The sequence below is a fragment of the Lactuca virosa genome, chromosome 4 (genome assembly GCF_052849685.1).
Source record: "Lactuca virosa cultivar CGN04683 chromosome 4, Lactuca_virosa_CGN04683_v6, whole genome shotgun sequence".
Classification (NCBI taxonomy): domain Eukaryota; kingdom Viridiplantae; phylum Streptophyta; class Magnoliopsida; order Asterales; family Asteraceae; genus Lactuca; species Lactuca virosa.
In genome coordinates this window covers 454,623,639-454,646,334 of record NC_136429.1, presented here as the reverse complement: position 1 = coordinate 454,646,334, position 22,696 = coordinate 454,623,639, and the positions used below count along the sequence as shown (strand labels likewise).

At 39.4% G+C, this 22,696-nt stretch overlaps 1 protein-coding gene across 1 annotated transcript; it reads left to right on the top strand.

Annotated features, from left to right (window-relative positions):
• Window positions 1-13,483: 13,483 nt before the first annotated feature.
• Window positions 13,484-17,210, top strand: LOC145106759 (uncharacterized). Its single transcript, XM_079043690.1, has 6 exons — window positions 13,484-13,559; window positions 15,730-16,275; window positions 16,345-16,431; window positions 16,588-16,693; window positions 16,773-17,095; window positions 17,200-17,210. Exons 1-6 carry the CDS (start codon window positions 13,484-13,486, stop codon window positions 17,208-17,210), a joined length of 1,149 nt encoding a protein of 382 aa, XP_078899816.1.
• Window positions 17,211-22,696: the final 5,486 nt, after the last annotated feature.

Below are 22,696 nucleotides of genomic sequence, written 5' to 3'. Positions count from 1 at the left end.
TCGTAGGGGGTCCGAGTGGATGTGGGAGCCAGAGGCAGAGATGCGGGAGCATTATCCGGAGTTGTTTATCGCAGCAGACTTCGAGGACAAAGTCTAGTTCAAGTGGGGGAGAATTATAACGCCCTGATTCTCAGGTATTGATTTATATAAGAATTTCTATGATTTCAAGGTCTACTCGATGAGTTGGTTGCCCTACTCGTCGAGTAGCAGCGGGTTGGTCCACGTATTTTAGTGACCTACTCGCCGAGTCCAAGAAGGGACTCGACGAGTAGGAGCTGGTAGATGAAACCCTAAATCTCGGGGTATTGCACCCTATTTTAAAGGATCACTGGCCTTCCCCAGCCTCCCCTTTATAGTTACTTGACACCCTTAAACCCTAATTCGTATTAGTGTACTCCATTTGTATTCTTAAGCTTGGGAAGAGGATTTTTGGTGGGAAGAAGCTTGAAGATCAAGAAGTGTGAGGCAAGGAACGTGTGTAGATCTGAAGTCTACCCCAGCTTAGCATCATTTGAAGGTATCAAGTCATTACCTTGACCTTCTCTTAGTTAGATCTTTCTATGTTTGAGTTTTGGGGCCATTTGGCATTTTGGTACTTCATTTGAGTGGTGAACCAAGATCTGAAGTTGCAACTTCAGATCTAGGCTCATCTTGGCCCTTACAATCATAAAGTCTCAGCCTTTAGCATGCTAGTGTGATCCCTTGCCTAAGAACCACTTCTTTAGCTTGATTTAAGTCATTAGCACCTTGCATGTACGTAAAGTTTGCAACTTTACGTAAGAAGTATGCCCTAGGAGCTTAGATCTGCAATATCGAGCCTTTACATGACTTAAAAAGCATCTGTATGGTTGAAGGATTGAAGGGACTCGACGAGTCGCAAGGTCGACTCGGCAAGTCATATGAAGATAGTCATGTACTCGACGAGTTGGATGAACAACTCGGCGAGTCCGATGAGGATTGCCTTGGGCTCGGCGAGTCAGTCGAATGACTCAGCAAGTCGGCTAGGGTTTTTCCTAAACCTTTGGACACGCATGAACTCGACGAGTTATAGGGGAACTCGACGAGTCAACCAAGGATTTCACGACTTCTCGAGTTCAGGAAGGACTCGATGAGTCGGTGAACTACACTCGACGAGTTGGGACAACATGGACTGTTGACTTTGACTGTGGACTTTGACTTTGACCAAGGGTTGACCAGTTGACCTCTGGGGGTATTTTGGTAAATTGGAAATCTACGGAAAAGGGTTTTATGGTAAATATAGGTGGTGGAGTTCGTGTTGGTGATTCGAGAGTCGAGCCTATCACTTCAGTGCGACAATCGGGAGGTGAGTTATCCTCACTATATCAACAGGGTCTACGGCACCAAGGACGACCCTTTATGATTTACATCCTGGGTTAGGATGGTCGTTATGTTACTGCTATGTTAGATTTCATCCTGGTTTAGGATGGTTGCTATGATAGAGATCGGTTAGGTCGGTATCCTGGTTATAGGATGGTTGTAATGATTAGTGATCTGTTAGATCTGCATGTTTACTTGTTTATATATATGTGCACATGTTGGATGGTTTGGGAAGAGGGTTGAGGCAGGTCCTGCTGTGTGCAGTAGGCCAAGACACCCTGGGCGGACCGGGTAGACTGCAGGGCCGGACCGGGCAAATCTAGTCAAGCCGAAGGCCCAGCGAGCGGTCCGGATAGGCTGAAGGCCCCGAGGAGGGCGGTCCAGACGTAGCGAGGGCTAGGAGAGCGGTCCAGTTAGACTAAGGATCAGGATTCGGTCCAGTCAGACTGATGGCTCATTATGCATGTTGTTTGCTATTATGTTATATGATACGATTATGACTGTATGGCGTTGGTATTTTAGGGGTAACTCACTAAGCCTTCGAGCTTACATTTATCGATTATTGTTTCAGGTACTTCTGATGATCGCGGGAAGGCAAATGCGTGAGCGTACCGCTCCTCACATTTTATTTATTTATGATTTGATTCTGGGATACTCTGACAATATACCATTTTGAAAACAAGTTTGTAATAATCATGTGTTTTGAAATGTTTTAAAAAGTTTTAAATTGGCTCGAATTTTATGGATGTTACATTTGACAACATACTTTGGGTGTGGTTTGAAGTTTAAATTGTCATTCTTGACCAAATACCTTGTAGCCAATGTTATGAAGTTAATTTCCAGCCATTGGTGTCATAAGGAGCCTTATGGGTTAAGTTAGTAACTTAACCCTAACAAAAGTAAAGGATGATGTTTATGTGAAGTTCATATCTTTGAATTCTCATTAAGCCATGTACCATGACCTTTGAGTTGAAATGTATTATACATTTTAAATGTTCCAATAAGTAACTAAAAATCATGTTAAAAGTGTCAAGTGAAAGCTTAATCGGATAAGTCCTTAATAAAACATCAAAAGTGGTTGAAAAGCTGAAATGACATGTTTTTCCAATTCTGCCCTTCAACTACTAAAATCCGTTCAAAGCAATCTGAACACCTATAAATCATGAGACTTACTTTTCTGTAAAGGAAAGTGTCTCTAGTTTGTTCAAGCTTTGAATCACTTCTCGAAATTCCAAACCCTTCAGAGATAAAATGGTAAACTTTCTCAGAAGGGTCTATGCTGTCACATATTTCATGTGTTGTCTTCTAAAAATCATAATAAATTCCTCAAAGCTCCAAATGCTAAAATTCCAAAGCCTATAGTTAGATATGAACGTCTAGTTGTCTCCTTATCAAGGGCTTGATTTAATTCCGAGTGGTTTTATACAGTTTATTCAAAGAGTGAAGAGTGGCCCAGAAATCTACTGAAATGCTACATCAAATGGATATGTGCATATTTAATTCTACAAAACTCCAATGCATGAAACGTTAGATGTTATGGTTAGAGAATAATGTCTTGTATACCATTAATGTTTACTATGATTTAAATCTTAACCCTCCTAGAGTAAAAGTTACCACATTTGCATGTGACTCCAGAAAGTAACAGCTCAAGATGGATAACTTGTAAACTTAATATAAAATCAACCAAAAATCGTTAGAACGAGATCCTTATATTCCCGGAAAGATAAAAGAGGGAACTATATGAATACAATTTTATTAGAACCTATTTATGGATTTAAAGTTAAGAAATCAGGTCCCGAACAGAACACTAAAATCAAAGAAAAGTTAAAGTAATGCAAAGGAAAGTATTTTAAGGTATAGTTATGAAGCACAAGTTAAATAAGTGTTATAATTGTTGTGTAGGTTTTCAAAAAGAAGGAAGTTCACTTGGCTATTGCAAATAGAGTATTTCAAGTTACCAAGAGAGGTGAGTTTACACTAACTCACCTATTATGTAGGCATTACTTGTTATATGTTTTGTTCACGGATACCCTAATCCGGTAGAGTGAACAAGGTAAGGCAGAATGTGGTTTGTCCTCTAGTGAGGCAAACTGAACTCTTATCTCTTATTCCCTAATTAGGGGGGTAAGGGGGGGGGGGGGTAGTTCCCGGAAAGGGGAACAAGGTTATGGTTGGTACTAACAGTATGTGTTAGGAATGTTTATGTTTATGTTATGATTTATGTGAAATGTTCTATGTGTGTTATGTGTAAGTGACTTATATAAGGGTAGAGTAATGTGTATGCTCACTAAGCGTTATGCTTACCCGTTGTTATTTAACATTTTTCAGGATCGTCAAGTGTTAATAAAGAAAGGAGACCGGTGTGACTGCAGGCGACATTCTCTCGAAGACTTTTATAAAAAAATGAAAATGTTATCTATTTAAAGCTGGGATGTTTTTGCTTCCGCTAATGTTTTCTTTCAAATAATATTTTATAAGTATAGTTGGAAGTTTTTCATAACCTTAATTGTAGTTTTCAAAGGGTAACGACTGGTTTTATTTTATGAGGATTTAATAATATATATTTAATAAATTTTTTTTGGGTCGTTACAGATCATGACAAAAATTATGACGAAAAGACGTTTCAAGTTGAATTAATTATGTGACATTTTTGTAGTTGAATTGTTATGGATGTTGCTATGAAAAATATTCCGTCACATTTTTTCTGCAATAGAAGTAGGTTGTGGTAAATTTACTACAACATATTTGATACATCGTAGTAAATTCACTATGGAATGTTTGCTACAATATTACCCATAGTTGATTTGCTACGAAAATTAGCTACGGGGCTAATTTGTAGTTAATTTGTAAAAGAATTAGGTCATAGTAAATTTACTACGGAGTACTAGCTACACCATTACCCATAGTGGATTTGCTACAGAAACTAGCTACGAATTTAGTTTGTAGTTAATTGTAAGTCCCTAAAATGCTTGTGTATCAATCATATCCGTTTGATGGTGCAGAATCCCAATCAAACGGATGATGTCAGATCAAATAGTAGAGAAGGAGAAGAAGAATAATATGAATCTTGTATGTATTGATATGAATGAAGATCCGGATACAAGATTCACACATACTAACACACATTCTCTTCTATTCATCAATCTATTCCTTACACCCCTCACCCCTATATATATACATGAGAAACATGGGCCGTAAATGGGTTTACGGTCGTAAATGGGTTTACGACCGTAAACACCCATTGGGCCTTAAACAGGGTTTACGGCCGTAAACCTGTTTACGGCCGTAAATACCCACCTGGCCGTAAACCTGACCGTAAACTCATAAAATATTACATAAAAATACAATTTGCTAGAAAAGTAAAGTATAAACCATATTTTTGACCCAACAATCTCCCCCTTGGTTTATAGCTTTCTTTTCTTAATTGACCCAACAAGCCCCCCCTAAAAAGTAGCTGGCTTTTCTTGTTAATCTTCATTGGGAGCTTGGCTTCAGCATTAATCTTCAAATTCTTCACATCTTCAAGATGAACTAGATGAATCTTCAATGATTGACTTCATATTGAGCAGTTGGATATTTCTTCAAGATTTGACTCTGAACGTACGTTGGGTGAGGAGGCTTCTTGATAAGATTCTTGAAAGATAGCGCTTTCAGATTGAGAATCTTCAGAGAGAATATCAGAGAGAACTAATCTTCTGGATCACTTCAGCAGGTTCAAGATAGCAGCAGATTGATTGATGAGGCTTCAATGCAATCCGTCACATAATCTTCAATTGCAGCTTCACCTTGCTTCTGGGGTTGAAAGATTGAATGTCGAAAGAATAATCTTCATTTCTTGCTCCTTCGAATGAGAATTCTTCGATGATCACGGATGAAGCCTTGGCTCAGAAATCTTCGACACAAACTTCGATGAGTTTCATCTTCACCTGAATTCACTATTCAAGACAAAACAAAACTAAAAGAAAATTTTAGCACACAATATTTTTGGATTTTTCATATTTTCTGAAAAAGAAATAAAACAGAAATAACACTATTTTTGGATTTTTAATTTTCTGATTTTTGTTTGGTTTTTAAAATTTTTAATTCTCCCCTAATATTTAAATTAGAAGAAACTATGAACAAATTTAACAAAAATAAAATGATATCTAACTTTAAGAGTGATTTGGGATCAAAGTTTTTAGACAACCTTTATCCGTTTATCAGTACCTCTCCCTTCATGAATAGATCTGGTCAATCGCCGGTATTGTGGTCCACTTAAACACGAGAGATTGTGACAAAATTAGGACATACTATAAGTGACAAGACAATGTGATCCTATGTTCCTAGATAATATTCCTTAAGGACCATTCAGCTGACGACGACCACAGATATTGTTGTCCACCTAAATTGAGCAGCGAGATCTACAGACAACCTAGTGATTGTTCAATTTTAAATGTACTAGAACATGTTTCCCGCTTCCTGACATACCCCAATAACCAGGAACTTCCAAAGTACTCCTTACTTTAGGTGAGCAGACAATTATTATGAGAGAAGTCAGATTTAGAGTGCATATGCTATACACCCAGGTCGGATCTCTTCCAATCTCGCAGAGGGTGAAACATATGACTAACCAGATTTAGAGGGATTGAGAAGTAGAATGGTGTATATGCTGTGTACCAGTTCGGATGTATTTCAATCACGAAAAGGAGACAATATATGGCTAACAGACAGGAAGAATTGCATAGATAGAAGATGCAGAGAAATAGAATTGCATATGTTGCAGTCCAGGTCGGATGTATTTCAATCACGCAGAGGAGGCAACATATGACTAACAGAAAGAAAGCAAGAAAATAATTTCCTACAGACCTACTTTATCGGAATTCCCCAGTCGCCCCATCAATACCGGAATTAAGGACAAAGTTCGTACATCGAGGAAGAGTTAAACCACAGTTCTAGATACAAATTATTTTAGTGTGACCGGTGGATTATCATGTATATCTCCCTGCTCAATCTATCTGAGTGTCGTATTGTCAGGCTAAATGGATTTATCTAGGTCAAGATTTTTTTTCAAGTCTCTAGATTCCTTAAGTTCATTAATGCCTAGTCAAGTCCATTTTAATCTTTCGTGCCTACCAGCGCATCGAACACAGAGCCTAGACAATTCAGATTCAGTCCCTTACACAGATTCAGATTGTCTGTTATCACATGATTATATCACTTCCCAAAACATCTCCCTCAAGCACATTTCATTAACACCATATTTTTGGATTTTCTGATTTTCTAAGGTTTTTGGATGTTTTTAAAATTTAATTTTTTTTTAAATATTCTAATTTTTGTTTTGTTTTTATTTCTCCCCCTAAATTTGTGCATAGGAGAGAAACGAAAGTAAATGCGCAAATTTAAACTATCCTAAAACAAAAATTTGTCTTTGAAGCGAATCAGAGTAAGATAAACTCAGGAGTATAGAGAAGAAAACGCAAACCGTAATTCACCGATTGAATTTGCATCCAGAAGGTCTGAGAACAGCACGCATAATCTCAGAACAGATCCGAAAATTCTTCATGTCATTAAGCACTAACCCCATTTGTGATCTCTTCCTTTCTTCCTTTCCTGGAAAAGGACACATACTCTCAAACAAAGGTCTGAATGTTATACAGTTGAGAGATGTCCCCTATCATGTGCCAGGAACAACCACTACCAACAAACCGAAGTCTGATGATATGCCTCCATAGCTGCTCCAACACAGAGCGGGATCAGTTGGTCTTTGGAACCCAATCCATTTTGAAACTGGGTCGACCTTTTTCATCTACGTAAGATACATTCTCCCATGACATATCCTGCTTATCAGAAACAGAAGATGTAGAAACATTAGAGTCATTAGGTGATTTGGGAGACTGAACCTTTGGTACCCACTTGTAGTTGGGTTTAACCCATTTCTTTTTCGATCCGATGGGTGCCTCGGTACTTGCTTTTGATCTTGATGTCGGCCGTTGAGATGACTTTGACCTAACCGGTCTTTGTTTCACTGGAGCATCTCTTGGATTGGGCTTCTTGGCCGGCATTTCGTTCTTGACTTTGGGATTTTGATTCTTGTCCTTTGGAGTTTGATTCTTGCTCTTCTGCGCATTCCAGTCATCATTGTCTGAACGTGACCTTGAGGGGTTTCTTTTGGAATATCTCCCTCTTGGCGCGTTTTGCCATCCTTGTGCGTAGTAGGGCACATATGCGTGATTTGGACAGTTTCGGGCAATGTGACCAGGTGTTCCACAGTGAAAACATGTCTTTTTCTTCACTGTGAAGTTGTTTCTTCCTGCCCCTGGTGGCGTAACCTTGTCTTGTCTCTTATTGTTCCCACAAGCACAATCACAACAGGCACTCTGTTTAACTGGAATTGGTGGCCTGTATTTCTCAACAGCAGGTTGATCAGAAGCAGCTGAGTTCGAAGCAACAGATTCAGAGCTCAAGGAGATGTTGGTTTGTTCAATGGTGTTCTCCTTGTTCTCATCCTGTGCTACTTTACCTACATATGAAATAGATGTGCTAGAAACAGGAACATCAGTATTTTCAAACAAATAATCAAATATGTCAAAAAAATTTAACTCAACATGATCCGATGCAAAGGCATCAAAAGCATCACAAGATGTATCATCAACTTTAATATCAGAAACAGAAGGTTTTTCATTGGAAACAGAAACATCAGGTTCAGGCTCAGTTTTGTTATCAGAAACAGACCCTTCAACTTTGTGCTTTGACTGATCTAAGGATTGATCTGCAGGGGAAGTAGAAACGTTAGTACTTTCAACATTAATAAATCCTCCTGAAACAAAACCAGATGGCTTGCCATAAACCATGAATGGTTCGTTGGCAATCTCATCTTTAGACAAGGGTTGATACTGATATGTGTGATTATAAGGAGGAGGTACACTATCGTATCCTAAACCCTTCTGTTGGTTTCGTTTGAACTGCATGCAATGATCAATCATGTTGACAACTACCTCGCTTGATCCATCAAATTTTCTAAAATCAAAATTTGCAGTATCAAATTGTCTCTTTAATGTATCAAGCTCAGTAGTTAACTCATCATTCAGTCTTTTGATATAATCATAGTTTTCACATTTTTCACTTTATTCTTGCTGAATTCTCTTAAAGTCCTTTATTTTTGTTTCTAACTGGGCCTTTAGGGGTTTCTGTCCTTTCCTGAGTTGATATCCTTCATATCTCAGGTCCTCAACTTCTCTTTTTAATAGATCAATTTGTTCCCGGAGAAACTTAATTGTAGTTTTACAAGATGGATTACATGAAACTTCATTGACTGGAACGTTTGAAGAACTCATTTTTTTTTAATTTTTTTTAATTTTTAATTTTTAATTTTTTTAAAATATGCCCTTTGACTAAAAACTCAAAAGTCAACTTCAAAAGTCAAATTTTAAAAAAATCAAACTCAAAAGTCAAACTTAAAAGTCAAACCGAAAAGCTAAATTTGAAAATTTAAAAGTTAAACGAGAAAGTCAAAGTTTAAAGTCAAAGGTCAAGCTTTAAAAGTCAAAGTCAAAGTTTTAAGTAAAAAGGTAAAATTAAAAGTCAAAAATTAAAATGTAAAATTTTGGGTTGAAAATGTAATTTAAAAATAAAAGAAAACTGATTTTGGGCTAAAAATGACAAAATTTCGAAACTGGATGCGATAGGGAGTGTTTATGAATTAAATCGCGCAGGTTTGTAGCATGTGATGTGTTGGTTCAACTGGTAAGGCGGAGGGCTGATGAAGTAGATGCCGCGAGTTCAAATCCTAGCAGGCGCAAAAACTCTTCCTATTTTTTAGATGCGAAGGCGAGGCTGCTGCTTGCGAGGACGAGGTGCGAGGCGCGAGACCGAGGCTCCTGAACGAGGCGAGGTGCAAAGCGATGCGAGGTGCGAAGACCGACGACGCGATGCGAGGACCTGGTGCGAACCGGAAACTGCTGCTGACCGTAAACACCCGTTTACGGCCGTAAACTCCGAAGCCGTAAACTCGGACCGCAAACTCCGGACCGTAAACCTCCGGACCGTAAACCTCGGAAACCCTAGCTGCTGACTGTAAACGCCGCCACCCCCTCGCTGGTTACGACCAAAAACAACGTTTTTTCGACTTTGAAGCTCCAAAACTCGATCAAAAACCATTTTTTATCAAAAACACGAAGAACAAACCCCCCCCCCCCTAATTTTCAGAGATCTATCCAAAATCGCAGGAATTTTTCAAAAATAAGATCAAATAAGCTCCAGATCTGACAAAATTGACTGATACAACCAAGCTTTGATACCAATTGTAAGTCCCTAAAATGTTTGTGTATCAATCAGATCCGTTTGATGGTGCGGAATCCCAATCAAACGGATGATGTCAGATCAAATAGAAGAGAATGAGAAGAAGAATCATATGAATCTTGTATATATTGATATGAATGAAGATCCGGATACAAGATTCACACACACTAACACACACTCTCTTCTGTTCATCAATCTATTCCTCACACCCCTCACCCCTATATATATACATGAGAAACATGGGCCGTAAATGGGTTTACGGTCGTAAATGGGTTTACGGCCGTAAACACCCATTGGGCCGTAAACAGGGTTTACGGCCGTAAACCTGTTTACGGCCGTAAACACCCACCTGGTCGTAAACCTAACCGTAAACTCATAAAATATTACATAAAAATATAATTTGCTAGAAAAGTAAAGTATAAACCATATTTTTGACCCAACATTAATTTGCGACAGATTTACTACGGATCGGGATGTAGTTAATTCACTACAGAAATAAATTGTAGTTAATTTTCTACGATGTTGCTACGGATGTAGTCCATAGCAAGTTTTCTACGAAATAAGTCCGTTGTAAATTCCATTACGAAGTTGCTACGGATTCCGTAACGAACCTTTACTAACGAAAAATTTGCCTATAGAATGGATCTGTAGCAAATTCCGTCGCTAATCGATTTTAACTACGGAATATCATGTTTTAGCTACAGAATTTTTCCGTAGTTATTTCGATTTTTTCTTGTAGTGTCTAATGATGGCTTGTAATCCTCCAACTATGTGGGAAGGTTTAATGTGGTTCGAAAAATAAATCAGAAAAGCGTAATTTCTATCATTGGACCTGAGGTTTAAAGGTATAGAGCTTTAACTAGTAGAACAAGTTTGATATTTGTGTTATGATTACGCAAACCTTTTATATATATATATATATATATATATATATATATATATATATATATATATATAATACAATCGGCTTGGTTTTATTTGGTTTTACCATATCGAAAAATCTAATACAAACCGAAAATTTTGATTTTTGAGAAACCCAAATCCAAGCCATCGGTTTCTGTTGTCGTTTCAGTTTTTGGTTTCGGTTTTTGTCTCTTTTCGATTTTCGGGTTCAGTTTTTGCTTAACATTAATATCCATTGAACTCCAACGTGATATAGTTAAGTTTAATTCATTGAATGTCAACTATACATTCCATCTCGTACAACTTTTCTGTTAAACTATATTGTGGATGCTTAATCATAGAGAATATAATGACACCATAGGAAATATGATGTTGTCATTCAACGAATATAAAGTTTAATGACTACTGAAATGTGCAACGGCAAAATGAAACGCTTTTTAATCTAAAATGATTAACAAATAAATAATTATAATATATATATATATATATATATATATATATATATATATATATATATATATATATATATATAATTTAAATTTTGTCAAATTTAATGTATTCTAGGAAAAAATTGGTGTGTTATATGATAAATGGAATGATGACCATTGTATGATAAGTAAACTGATGATTTGATAATGTATTAGACACTTTGATGTTTCGTAGAAGCTTAATTAAATTTTTTTTTACATGTAATTATTTATTTATTATTTATTATTTATTTATTTATTTTTTTGTAGAAGCTTTTATTTATTTATTTTTTTCATGTCTTTGTTCCACATGGTCCAATATAAATAAAATGTGTTATATTCCATCAGGTACAATCTGGATAAGGGACTCAAATAAAGGGTGGTCGGAATGTAAGTTATTTGGGATGTATACATTGTTAAAAAATTTATTTTATATATATATATATATATATATATATATATATATATATATATATATATATATATATATATATATATATATATATATATAACTGTAGGTGGGTTTGTGTTCTATTCCGTGAGAACTTCTAAACGATATATCATATGTTTAAAATGGAGTATATGTAAATGAGATATTGATACTCAAAGTTGGGTATTTGAGAATAAAAGTTAGCAAGTGAAGTGGGTATGAGAATGATTGCCACATTGGTAGAAAGACCAAACTCAAGTGAGTTTATAAGCTTGAATGTATGATAGGCTTACAAGCTTATGTCTATGGTTTTACATCAACTCCTACCCGCACGCAGAGAGGGGGGGGGGGGGTTGCGCATCTTGGATTTCGTAGGCCAAATTCACCAAACTTGTGCATGTGCGCGACCTATGGACACAAATGCAGCTCCGAAAAATCGGGCCCGGGCAACATAACGGTCGGGAAGGTTAAGATTAAAGAAGATTCAACACGTAAGAGTTGTAAATTTAGTTAGTATATTTATATTGCATCTATAAATTTAGTATGATGTAACAAGGTGAAGTCAAAATGATGTTGTAAGGGTGTCGATGTAAAAATTTCTTTAGTGAAATGGACTTTGTCGAATATCGATAAACTTATGGGACCCTAATTTTTTTATGGTGATTGCAGAAAAGTTTGGTAGGGTGCTTGTCCCATTTGATTGTCCAATTGAAGCTAAGAACTTATCGTTTGGAAGAGTTTGCATTTTGTCTAATCAATGCAAATTGATCAACAAGTGTCTGGATGTGAATTGGAGAGGGTTCTCCTTCATAGTTAGAGTCCAGGACAATGGTTAGGAGTAGTCGCCCTCTTGTCATGAAAAGGAAAGTATTTCCGAGTCGGACGGTGATTCATAATATTTTTGACATTGAAGAATGTGAAATTCTCTTAGATGAGGATTAGGTAGATCAAACGCAAGTTCAAGCAGTCGACGATGGTGATCCTGGAAAAAATATTTCGGCAAGAAAGGGGGACAGATTTAAATGAATCAGGTGGATGCACCGATTCGGAGGGGGATGTGAGGGTTCCAGTGCCGGAGCAGGTTCCAGTGGTGGTTCGGTCTTTGACGGACAGTAACTTCTCGGGGAACGGATGTGAGAATGCTTGTGGGAATGAATGTTCCTTGGAAATCGTATAGGATGTTTCGTCTTCCAATGTTGTCGATAAGGATTTTATTTATAATTTGAAAGATAACAATATTTATAGGTCCATCGGTGTGAGATAGGACACACCTGTTATGAATGATGGGTCTTTTGGGTTTATTAAGAACTTATGTGATTTTAATAGTGGGCCAAATTGTAGGCTGAAGGGAGTGGGCATGCTAGGCCCCTCGCCAAGGAACAGCTAGAGGTGCTAAACACCACCCCCATCAAAATTTTACCAGCCTCACTAAGGAAGGCTCGTTATGGGCATAACGAGAAGAGAGAGGAGAGAGAAATTTGGATGGTGGATTCTCATTGGTTGATCCTTTTTTTCTATTCTTTTTTTTTAATTTTTTTTTCTAAAATAAAACCTTTTAAAACTAACACTCTACAACTCCCTACCTTTTTATACTTTGGATGCTAACACTATTCCCAGCTTATGTGGCTTCAAGAAATCTGATGTGGTAAAAAAATCCGATGTGGCATCATGCTAAGCATGCTACCACTCCCTTTAGCCTTATTGTAGATAGGGCTAATCAACAATTCTTTTAATGGACTCCACGTAAATGAAGCTTGTATTCCTGATTTAAATGTACCTAATTCTGACCAAGAAGTAAAAGGCGTTGACTAGGTGGAAAAAAAACTCTAATGCTTGCTCCAACTCTTTATTGGCTTCAACTCTTTATAAAGGGGTTTCTTCAATTTGAGGGCCTAATTAGATGAAATTTAAAGAAATTATCAGAGCGGCTAACTTCAGAAAAATGAAAGGATCTAAAGGGGATAAGAATAAGAAATAGAAATTGAGAGAACCTCAGAAGGTGTCGAGCGACAAAGTTTGTACCAGCGATTCGACATCTCATTCAGCTTCCTTTGAAATTCTTACGACGATGGAGTTGGGGAATGAAGTGGGGTTTCAAATGTTAAGCATGGAACCGATTCTAAAGAAGGTTATTGAAGGGGAAGGTGATTCCTTGATTCCTCAATGAATTGTCTATCAATTAATCGAATGGGTGCTGGTGGAGGTCACAAAGTTGATTGGATCCGTGAGCTAAAAATGAAACAAACGATTGATTTTATTAGTGTGCAAGAGACTCAAATGTCTATTATTGCTAACATCCCGTTTAAGAAGTTCTAGGATAACTCATATTACATTTATGTGGCAGTGGAGTCATGTGGTAGATCTGGAGGCTTCTTTTGGGTCTCGAACCCTTGTGTTTTCTCTCAAATATATGTGGTAAAAGATAGTCATTTCATATGTGTGGCCGATACTCTAAAAGGTGTTGATACTATTGTGAATATCATAAAAATTTACACCCCTATTGATGCTAAAAAACGTAGGCTTGTTTAGAATCAACTATTGAGTTTAATGGCAGTCAGATCGGGTCTTTGGCTACTGATGGGAGACTTCAACAAGGTAAGGAGGAGAGAAGAAAGATTGTCGATGGCTGTCTGCAATCAAAGCATGACGGAGTCTAATAACTATATAATGGATGCCAATCTATTTGAATACAATGTTGTTGGGAGAAAGTTTACTTGGATAAGTGATGATGGTTGCAGCTTAAGTAAATTAGACATGTATCTTGCTTGTAGTAACTTTCTTTCAAGATGAGCCTTTGCCTCGGTTATTGCTCTTCCTAGAAGGTTCTCTGATTATTCTCCTTTTATTCTTCTAAGTGATTCTCCGGACTATGGACCACCTCCATTTAGGTTTTTTTTAACTCTTGGTTATTCATTGAGGGGATTGATAATATTGTGATTTCCACCTGGAATTCTTTAACTTTTATTGGAGCTGTAGAGACTAGTTTAGCCAAGAAGCTAAGGAATGCCAAAAATGTTTTAAAAAATGGCGGGTTGATCTCAGAAATCTTGAAAAATGAAGAATATAATATTTTTTCCAAAAAATTGATGACATGGAGATTCAGGAATAATCTAGACCTCTTACATTATTAGAGATGTATAAAAGAATTAAATGGAAGGAAAAGCTGATGGAAATTGACTCTTTAAAGCAAATAGATTTGAAATAGAAATCAAGGATAAAATGGGAGGTTGATGGTGATGAGAACATGAGTTTTTTTCATGGTATGTTAATGAGAATAAAAAGAAGACTAAACTTAATGGGTTGTCCATTAATGGTGACTGGGTTTCAGATCCTGAGATTGTCATAGACGAAGTTTTAAACTTTTTCTCTAACAAATTTGGGGAATCATAATTGGTTAGACCAAAGCTCTTAAGCAACCGATTTAAGAAGTTATCTGAAGTTGAGAGGGACTCGCTTAAGGTCTCATTTACGGCTGAGGAAATTAAAGAAGCGTTATGGAGTTGTGGCAATGATAAAGCACCGGGGCCTGATGTATTTACTTTTAGATTTCAAAAGAAGTAATGGGATGTTTTTAAAGAAGATTTTGTGAAACTTTTGGAACTTCTTTGAAGAGTCGGACCATTTGAACAAAGGTAGCAACTCATCCTTCATTTCACTTGTACCGAAAATTAGAGATCCATTATCTTTAAAAGATTACAGGGTAATCAACTTGATTGGTTCCTTGTATGAAGTTATTGTTAAAATTCTTACTCTTCTACTTAAAAAAGTTTTACATCTTATTATTAGCCCCGAGCAATCAACGTATGTTAGTGGTAGAAGTACTCTTGATGGGCCTCTCATAATGAATGAACTCTACTCATGGGCTAAGAAAGTTAAGGAAAAAATCTTGATTTTTAAGGTGGATTTCGACAAAGCCTTTAATTCTTTGAATTAGGGCTTCCTTGATTCAGTTTTGGAGCAAATGAACTTTGGGGTTAAATGAAGAAAGTGGATAAAGGGTTGTCCCTCAACTAGTAGAGCTTCGGTTTTGGTAATGCCTCGCCAACTAAGGAGTTTGAGATTAAAAGAGGAGTGAGACAAGCATACCATTTATCCCCCTTCCTGTTCATCATTGCGATGGAGGGTCTTCACGTCTCTGTGGAGGCAGCTTGTGACTTACATCATTTTTGTGGTATCTCTCTCCCACATCATGGTCCTATCTTGTCGCATCTCATGTTTGCCTATGATGTTGTGCTTTTAGGTGAATTGTCCGAGATAATTTTATAAATCTTAATAGAATACTTAGATGCTTTTTTCTTGTGTCGGGTTTAAAAGTGAATCTTCACAAAAGCAAAGTGTTCGGGGTTGGAGTGGATGACTTGGAAGTGGCTAGACTTGCAAGTAGTTTGAAGTGTGAGCCCACCTCTTTTCCTTTCAATTATATCGGGCTTCTTATTGGAGCAAATATGAGGCTTGGAAGAAATTGGAATGTGATTGTAGAGAAATTTAAAGCTATGTTGAGCAATTGGAAACCTAGCAATCTCTCGTTTGGTGGAAGACTTACTCTTGTTAATTCAGTACTCAATAGTTTTCCGCTTTACTACTTTGCATTGTTTCAGGATTCTAAAAGGATCATTCTTCTTCTTCTTGATTGTATTAGAAGAAGATTTATTTGGGTAGGGGGACCCAAGAAGAAGAAAATATGTTGGGTATCCTGGAATAAGGTTAACCAAGTGAAATCAAATGGTGGGTTGGGTGTTGGTTGCTTAAACAATTTGAATCTCTCCCTTCTCGCGAAGTGGTGGTGGAGGTTAAAAACGGGGCGTAATGAGTTGTGGTTGAAGTGTATTAAGGCATTACATAATCTTTCTCTTGCGGAAGGTAAGACGTTGGCCAAAAAATCGATTTCGGGTGTTTCGCTTAATATTTGTAATATTAATTCTGATTTAGTTGATCTTGGTGTCTCTCTTGAAAGTCTTTTTGTTAGGATGGTGGGTCTAGGTGACAAAACCTTGTTCTACAAGGATATTCGGTGTGGTCCGTGCCCTTTAAAAGATAAATTTCCTAACATATACGTTGGGGCTGATTCCAACTTTCATTTGGATTGGTACTGGTGTAGACAACTCAAAAGGGACATGGAAATTCAACAATTAATGGACTTATTGAATTTAATTGCTATATTTCATTTTTTAGATGGTGCAGATTGTTGGAGGTGGATTGGGTATAGTTTAGGGGTGTTTTCGGTAAAGTCTTTAAGATCGGTATTTGGTGGTTTAGATCCTAGTGGAGCTTCTTTAGAGTTCGATTGGGTTAGATGAATTCCTCTCAAACTGAACTGTTTTGTTGGAAAAAATTCCAACTGTGGTTAATTTTTCCAGGCATGGGGTTCCTATTAGGTCTTCCTCTTGTTGTTTCTACAATGATGATGATGAATCTATTGACCGTATTTTCTTTTTGAATGCGTACGCTAAAACCATATGGAATTGGCTTGGAGCATGGTGTGGTATTCTCCCTCTGATTCCTTGTAAGCTTGTTGAGCTTCTTGAGATGTTAAAGTCTAAAAATCAGAACAGGAGATACGCTCTTTTAATGATAACTTTGATTTACTCTTCTCTTTGGTTGATTTGGAAGGCGCATAACAAGCTCTTGTTTAGAAAGGAGAGAATTGCTCCTCTAAAAATGGCAGATGACATCCAACTATGTACTTTCAACTGGATTAAACATATATCAAATTTAGCTCCTTTAAATTGGTCTATTTGGATTAGTTCCTCAATGATAAACTGTATTTTGTAATTGTTTCTGTAGCTTCTTGCTAGTCTTTTTTTTTTGGATTAATATATTCCGCCGTTCTAGAAAAATAGATTTGAATAAGTATCATATGTCTATTCACGTCATGAATTAGACATAACATGATAAAGGACTCTGAAAAACTATTTTTGGATTAAAGTCCTTTCACTATAAGCAAATCAAATTTCTATATTACATCCATATATCCTTCACTATGTGTTCCATAGTTGATTATAAGGCTATCAGGAGTGGTCAATTACTTGACCATTTCAAAAGTATTGTCTCATCATTGCCATGTCACTATCACTTCCCTGCCACACATCTAGGATATGGTCACCACTCCACATCACCTTTCTATACTAGTACAATGTGTATTATTGTTTGTATATTTAAGAGAGAGAGATAGAGAGAGAGAAAGATAGAGTATGGTGTAACAACGTAAATTTTCAAAACAATTTTTCATTTTTAAATCATACTTTCATTCACATGATAATCACAAAACATAATGTGTCACTGTGTCATAACAAAAACATGTCCCAGAATCTCAATAACATAAACTCCATAAGTATGTACGGATCATGCCGGCGCCTTCCCACGGTCCTCGCTAGTACCTGAAGCACATATCATAACAACTGTAAGCATAAATGCTTAGTGAGTTCCCCAAAATACCACATGCCACACATACGCCTTTCCAGGCCACAACTCTGTAGGATCTTCCGATCCATGTGTTTCAGGGGACTCCCGTCCCAAATCCCGGTAGACTTTCCGGTCCTACCCGTATCGACCTTCCGGTCCGTAACCTCTTGACCTTCCGGTCCATATCATACATAATCATACATAGCACATACATATCACATAACCGCATATAGCTCATACATCATAGCATACAAGACCTTCCGGTCACACATAAGTACCCTTCCAGGTACAGTATAGTGAGAAGACTCACCTCAATGAAGTCGGATAAACTCTCGTGCTCAACGTCCCGACTTTGCCTCCTCCTATTATTCAAATAACATCCAGATCAATATTCTCTCATGATCTCAACTCTACAAACTGGGTAGAAGGCCATTCTACCCTTCCCTGAACTCTCCTAAATCAGTCTTGACCAGAACCCTAAAGTCAACGAAAGTCAACGGTCAAACTTTGACCCGACTCGTCGAGTGCACATGGGCGACCCGGCGAGTCCATGCGGGTCCTCTGAATCCTTTCAGCCTCTCTTGGCTCGTCGAGTCATCCTTACACTCGACGAGTTACACCTGACACGAATCGCGACGCAACCCCGACTCGACTCGTCGAGTCCACTTATGGACTCGGCGAGTTGCCGCCATGCTCATACTCAAATGACCTTCTGAGGTCAGATATGTTCCTCTAATCCATAGATCTGACCTTCCCAAGCTCAATAAACACGTAAAGGTTCGATCTTGATACTCATGAAATGTCCAAATAACCCTACTTGATGAATTATCCCCAAATACAACATCCTAAGTCCATTTCTTCCACAACGCATCATAAAGCAAGGTGGATAGAGTTCTCTGGACCACTATGGGTCCAGATCTGAAGTCTAAACATGATAAGGGACCATATTCCCAACAAATCAACCCAATAAAGGGTATAGAAAACCCTAGATCCATGGATTATTTAACAAAACAGAAAAAGGATCGATATGCTACCTTAAGGATGATGTCTTTTGCTTGAAATCCACAGATATGCAACCTCCTTGGCCTCCTCTAAGCTGGAACCACCTTCTTCTTGCAAAACCAACCCACAAAGATCAAATAATGGCTTCTTCCCTCTCACAAACGCTCAAGCACTCTTAGGGTTTCTCTCAAGGGTCTGGTAGCCGCAAATGGTGGCTATAAAGGTCCTTAAATAGGGCTCAGGCCCCGAGAATTAGGGTTTCATTAAACAGCGTGGACTCGCCGAGTCCACGTATGGACTCGCCGAGTCCTTCATTAAATCAGACCAAAGTGCGCGATCCTACTCGACGAGTCTGAGCGCCTAATCGCCGAGTCCCTTTCTAAAATTCAACATAAATACTTAAAATAAGATACCTGGAAATCCGGATGTTACAATTCTCCCCCACTAGAATTAGACTTCGCCCTCGAAGTCCTGCTCGGCAAACAACTCTGGATGTTGTTCCCGCATCTCCAACTCCGGCTCCCAGGTCAGCTCGGACCCTTTCCGATGTTGCCACTGGACCTGCACCAGGGACACTTCCTTGTTCCTCAGAACCTTGATCTTCCGATCCCGGATCGCGATTGGTCTCTTAGCATAGTTCAGGCTCGCATCCACCTGAATATCCTCCAGCGGTACCACCGCCGACTCGTCGGCTATACACTTCCTCAACTGAGACACGTGGAAGGTATCATGAATCTGGCTCAACTCCGCAGGTAGCTCCAACCGATATGCTACCTTGCCCACCCTAGCGGTCACCCTGGACGGACCGATATACCGGGGCCCCAACTTGCCCCTCTTCCTGAACCGAATCACTTCTTTCCAAGGAGACACTTTCAGGAGTACGAAGTCCCCCACCTGGAACTCCAGCTCGGATCGTCGCCGATCCGCATAACTCTTCTGACGACTCTGAGTCGTCAGTAACCTCTGTCTAACCTACTGTATTTGCTCTGTCGTCTGAAGCACTATCTCAGTGCTACCCATCACACGCCGCCCTACCTCTCCCCAGCAAATGGGAGTCCGACACCTCCTCCCATACAACAACTCGAAAGGAGGCATACCAATACTAGAATGGTGGCTGTTGTTGTAGGAAAACTCAGCCAATGGCAGATACGTGTCCCAACTTCCTCCGAAGTCCAACACACATGCTTGAAGCATGTACTCGAGTTTCTGAATAGTCCGCTCACTCTGCCCATCCGTCTGTGGGTGGTAGGCGGTACTGAAATGCAATCTCGTACCCAACTCCTCGTGGAACTTCTTCCAGAACTTGGAAGTGAAACGTACATCTCGATCTGACACAATCGAGATCGGTACCCCATGACGCGATACCACCTCTCTCACATATAATTCTGCCAACCTCTCAGCAGAAGAGCTCTCACTGATATCAAGAAAATACGCGCTCTTCGTCAGCCGGTCGACGATCACCCAAATTGCATCGACACCCCTCGCGGTCCTCGGCAATTTGGTGATGAAATCCATGGAAATCTGTTCCCACTTCCACTGGGGAACCTCGAGTGGCTGCAACTTCCCATGCGGATGCTGGTGCTCGGCCTTAACCTTGCGGCAGGTCAAGCACCTCTCGACAAACCACGCAACATCCCTCTTCATACAGGGCCACCAATAATCTTTCTTCAGGTCTAAATACATCTTCGTGGCCCCGGCATGGATCGAGAACCTCGATCTATGCGCCTCCTCTATCAGAATGGTACGTGCCCCGCCTACATACGACACCAAAATCCGACCATGAAAGGTCATCAGCCCTCGACTATCGGTAACGAACCCAGGTACCTGTCCAATCACCCGCTCCCTCTTGCGGTTCTCCGGTCTCACGGCCTCTGCCTGGGCCTCCCGAACGGTGTCCAACACCGGAGTCATCACTGTCAATCTCATACAAGTGCCTCGAATCGGGGCACTCTCCGCCCTACAACTCAACGCATCAGCTACAACATTAGCTTTGCCCGGGTGGTACAGCATTTCACAATCGTAGTCCTTTACCACGTCCAACCATCTCGTCTGACGCATATTCAGATTGGGCTGATCCATCTGTTGGGTTATGAGCATTCTAACACTCCTAAGTGTACATGCAACCCTAAATACCTTGGATCTATGTTTTCTCTATTATACATACAATTATGAACATCCAAGGTATTATCCTAATCTAGCATACAAAATAATAAATATAACAAGATGGAATACATACCTCTTTGATGTAGAATGTCTTCATGAAGCTTGAGTGCCTAGTGCCCCAACTGTGACACCTCAAATGGTTCACACAACACCAACTACACTTGGAATAACTTGAGAGAAACTTGAACACTCCTTGAAATCGTCTAGCCCTCACACTCACACATTAGTGCACGATTTCTTGAGCCATGAGATTCTTTTATATGGTGGCTATTAGGGTTACACCATGTAACTCATAACTTTACCCATTCCTTATGCTCCATGGATTTTAACCTCCATGGAGTATCCATGGGTCACCCCATGGACTTAGTCCAACATAAGGAATCTTGGATCACAATCCCACATATATAAGAATGAATGATTTACACAATCAACCCATATATTTAATTAGTCTCCTTTTGATCACTTAATTAATTCCAAATTAATTCTTGATCAATACTAATTAAATAACCTTATTAATATATTAGAACTTATAATATATTAACCAACCTTAAGTGTTATTTCTCTCATTATAGTCTATCCAAATGCATGATGCCATGCAACCCAAATGGACCATGCCGGGTCGGGTCAAGTCTTACCATCTCGGTGGGAGATCTCGGAACCTCCCAACTCATAACCGCCTCAATCTTGGCCGGATCGACCAAAATCCCATCCTGGTTGACGAGATGCCGCAAGAACTGGACCTCCCGTAACCAGAACTCGCACTTGGAGAATTTGGCATAAAGCCTCTCCGACCTCAAAACCCCGAGAATCTCTCTCAGATGCCCGTCGTGCTGCTCTCTAGATCTCGAATACACCAGTATATCGTCGATGAACACAATCACCGAACGATCCAACATCGGTCTACAGACCCTGTTCATGAGATCTATGAACGCTGCTGGTGCATTGGTGAGCCCGAAAGGCATCACCACGAACTCGTAATGCCCATAACGAGTCCTGAACGCCGTCTTCTGGATATCCTCATCACGCACTCTCATCTGATGATATCCAGACCTCAGATCAATCTTGGAGAACCAAGACGCTCCCTGCAACTGATCAAACAAATCATCGATCCTCGGTAATGGTTCTTGACCGTCAACTTGTTCAACTCCTGGTAATCAATACACATCCGGTGTGAACCATCCTTTTTCTTGACAAAAAGGATCGGTGCTCCCCAGGGGGAGCTGCTCGGTCTAATAAACCCCTTCCCCAGCAGCTCCTGAAGTTGCGAGGATAACTCCTGCATCTCTGGCGGCGCAAGGTGATAAGGCGCCTTGGTGATAGGCGCTGCCCCCGGAACCAAATCAATGCGGAACTCTACCTACCTCTCAGGAGGCACACCCGACAACTCCTCGAGAAAAACATCCGGGAACTCGCGCACCATCGGAACGTCATCCACCGAACTTGGCCCCTCAGTGGCCCCTCGTGTGTCCATCACATAGGCTACAAACCCGCTGCAGCCATGCTGTAAACTCTGCCTCACTCTGGCAGCCGAACAAAACGTTGTCCCAGAACGAGTACCCTCGCCGTACACCGTAAGTACTCCCCCACTGGAGTCTCGTATCGTTACCAACTGTCGCTCACAGTCTAAAACAGCCCCAAATCGGCTCAACCAATCCATGCCCACTATGACACACACGTCCCCCATCGCTATCGGGACCAGATCTATCGGGAACTC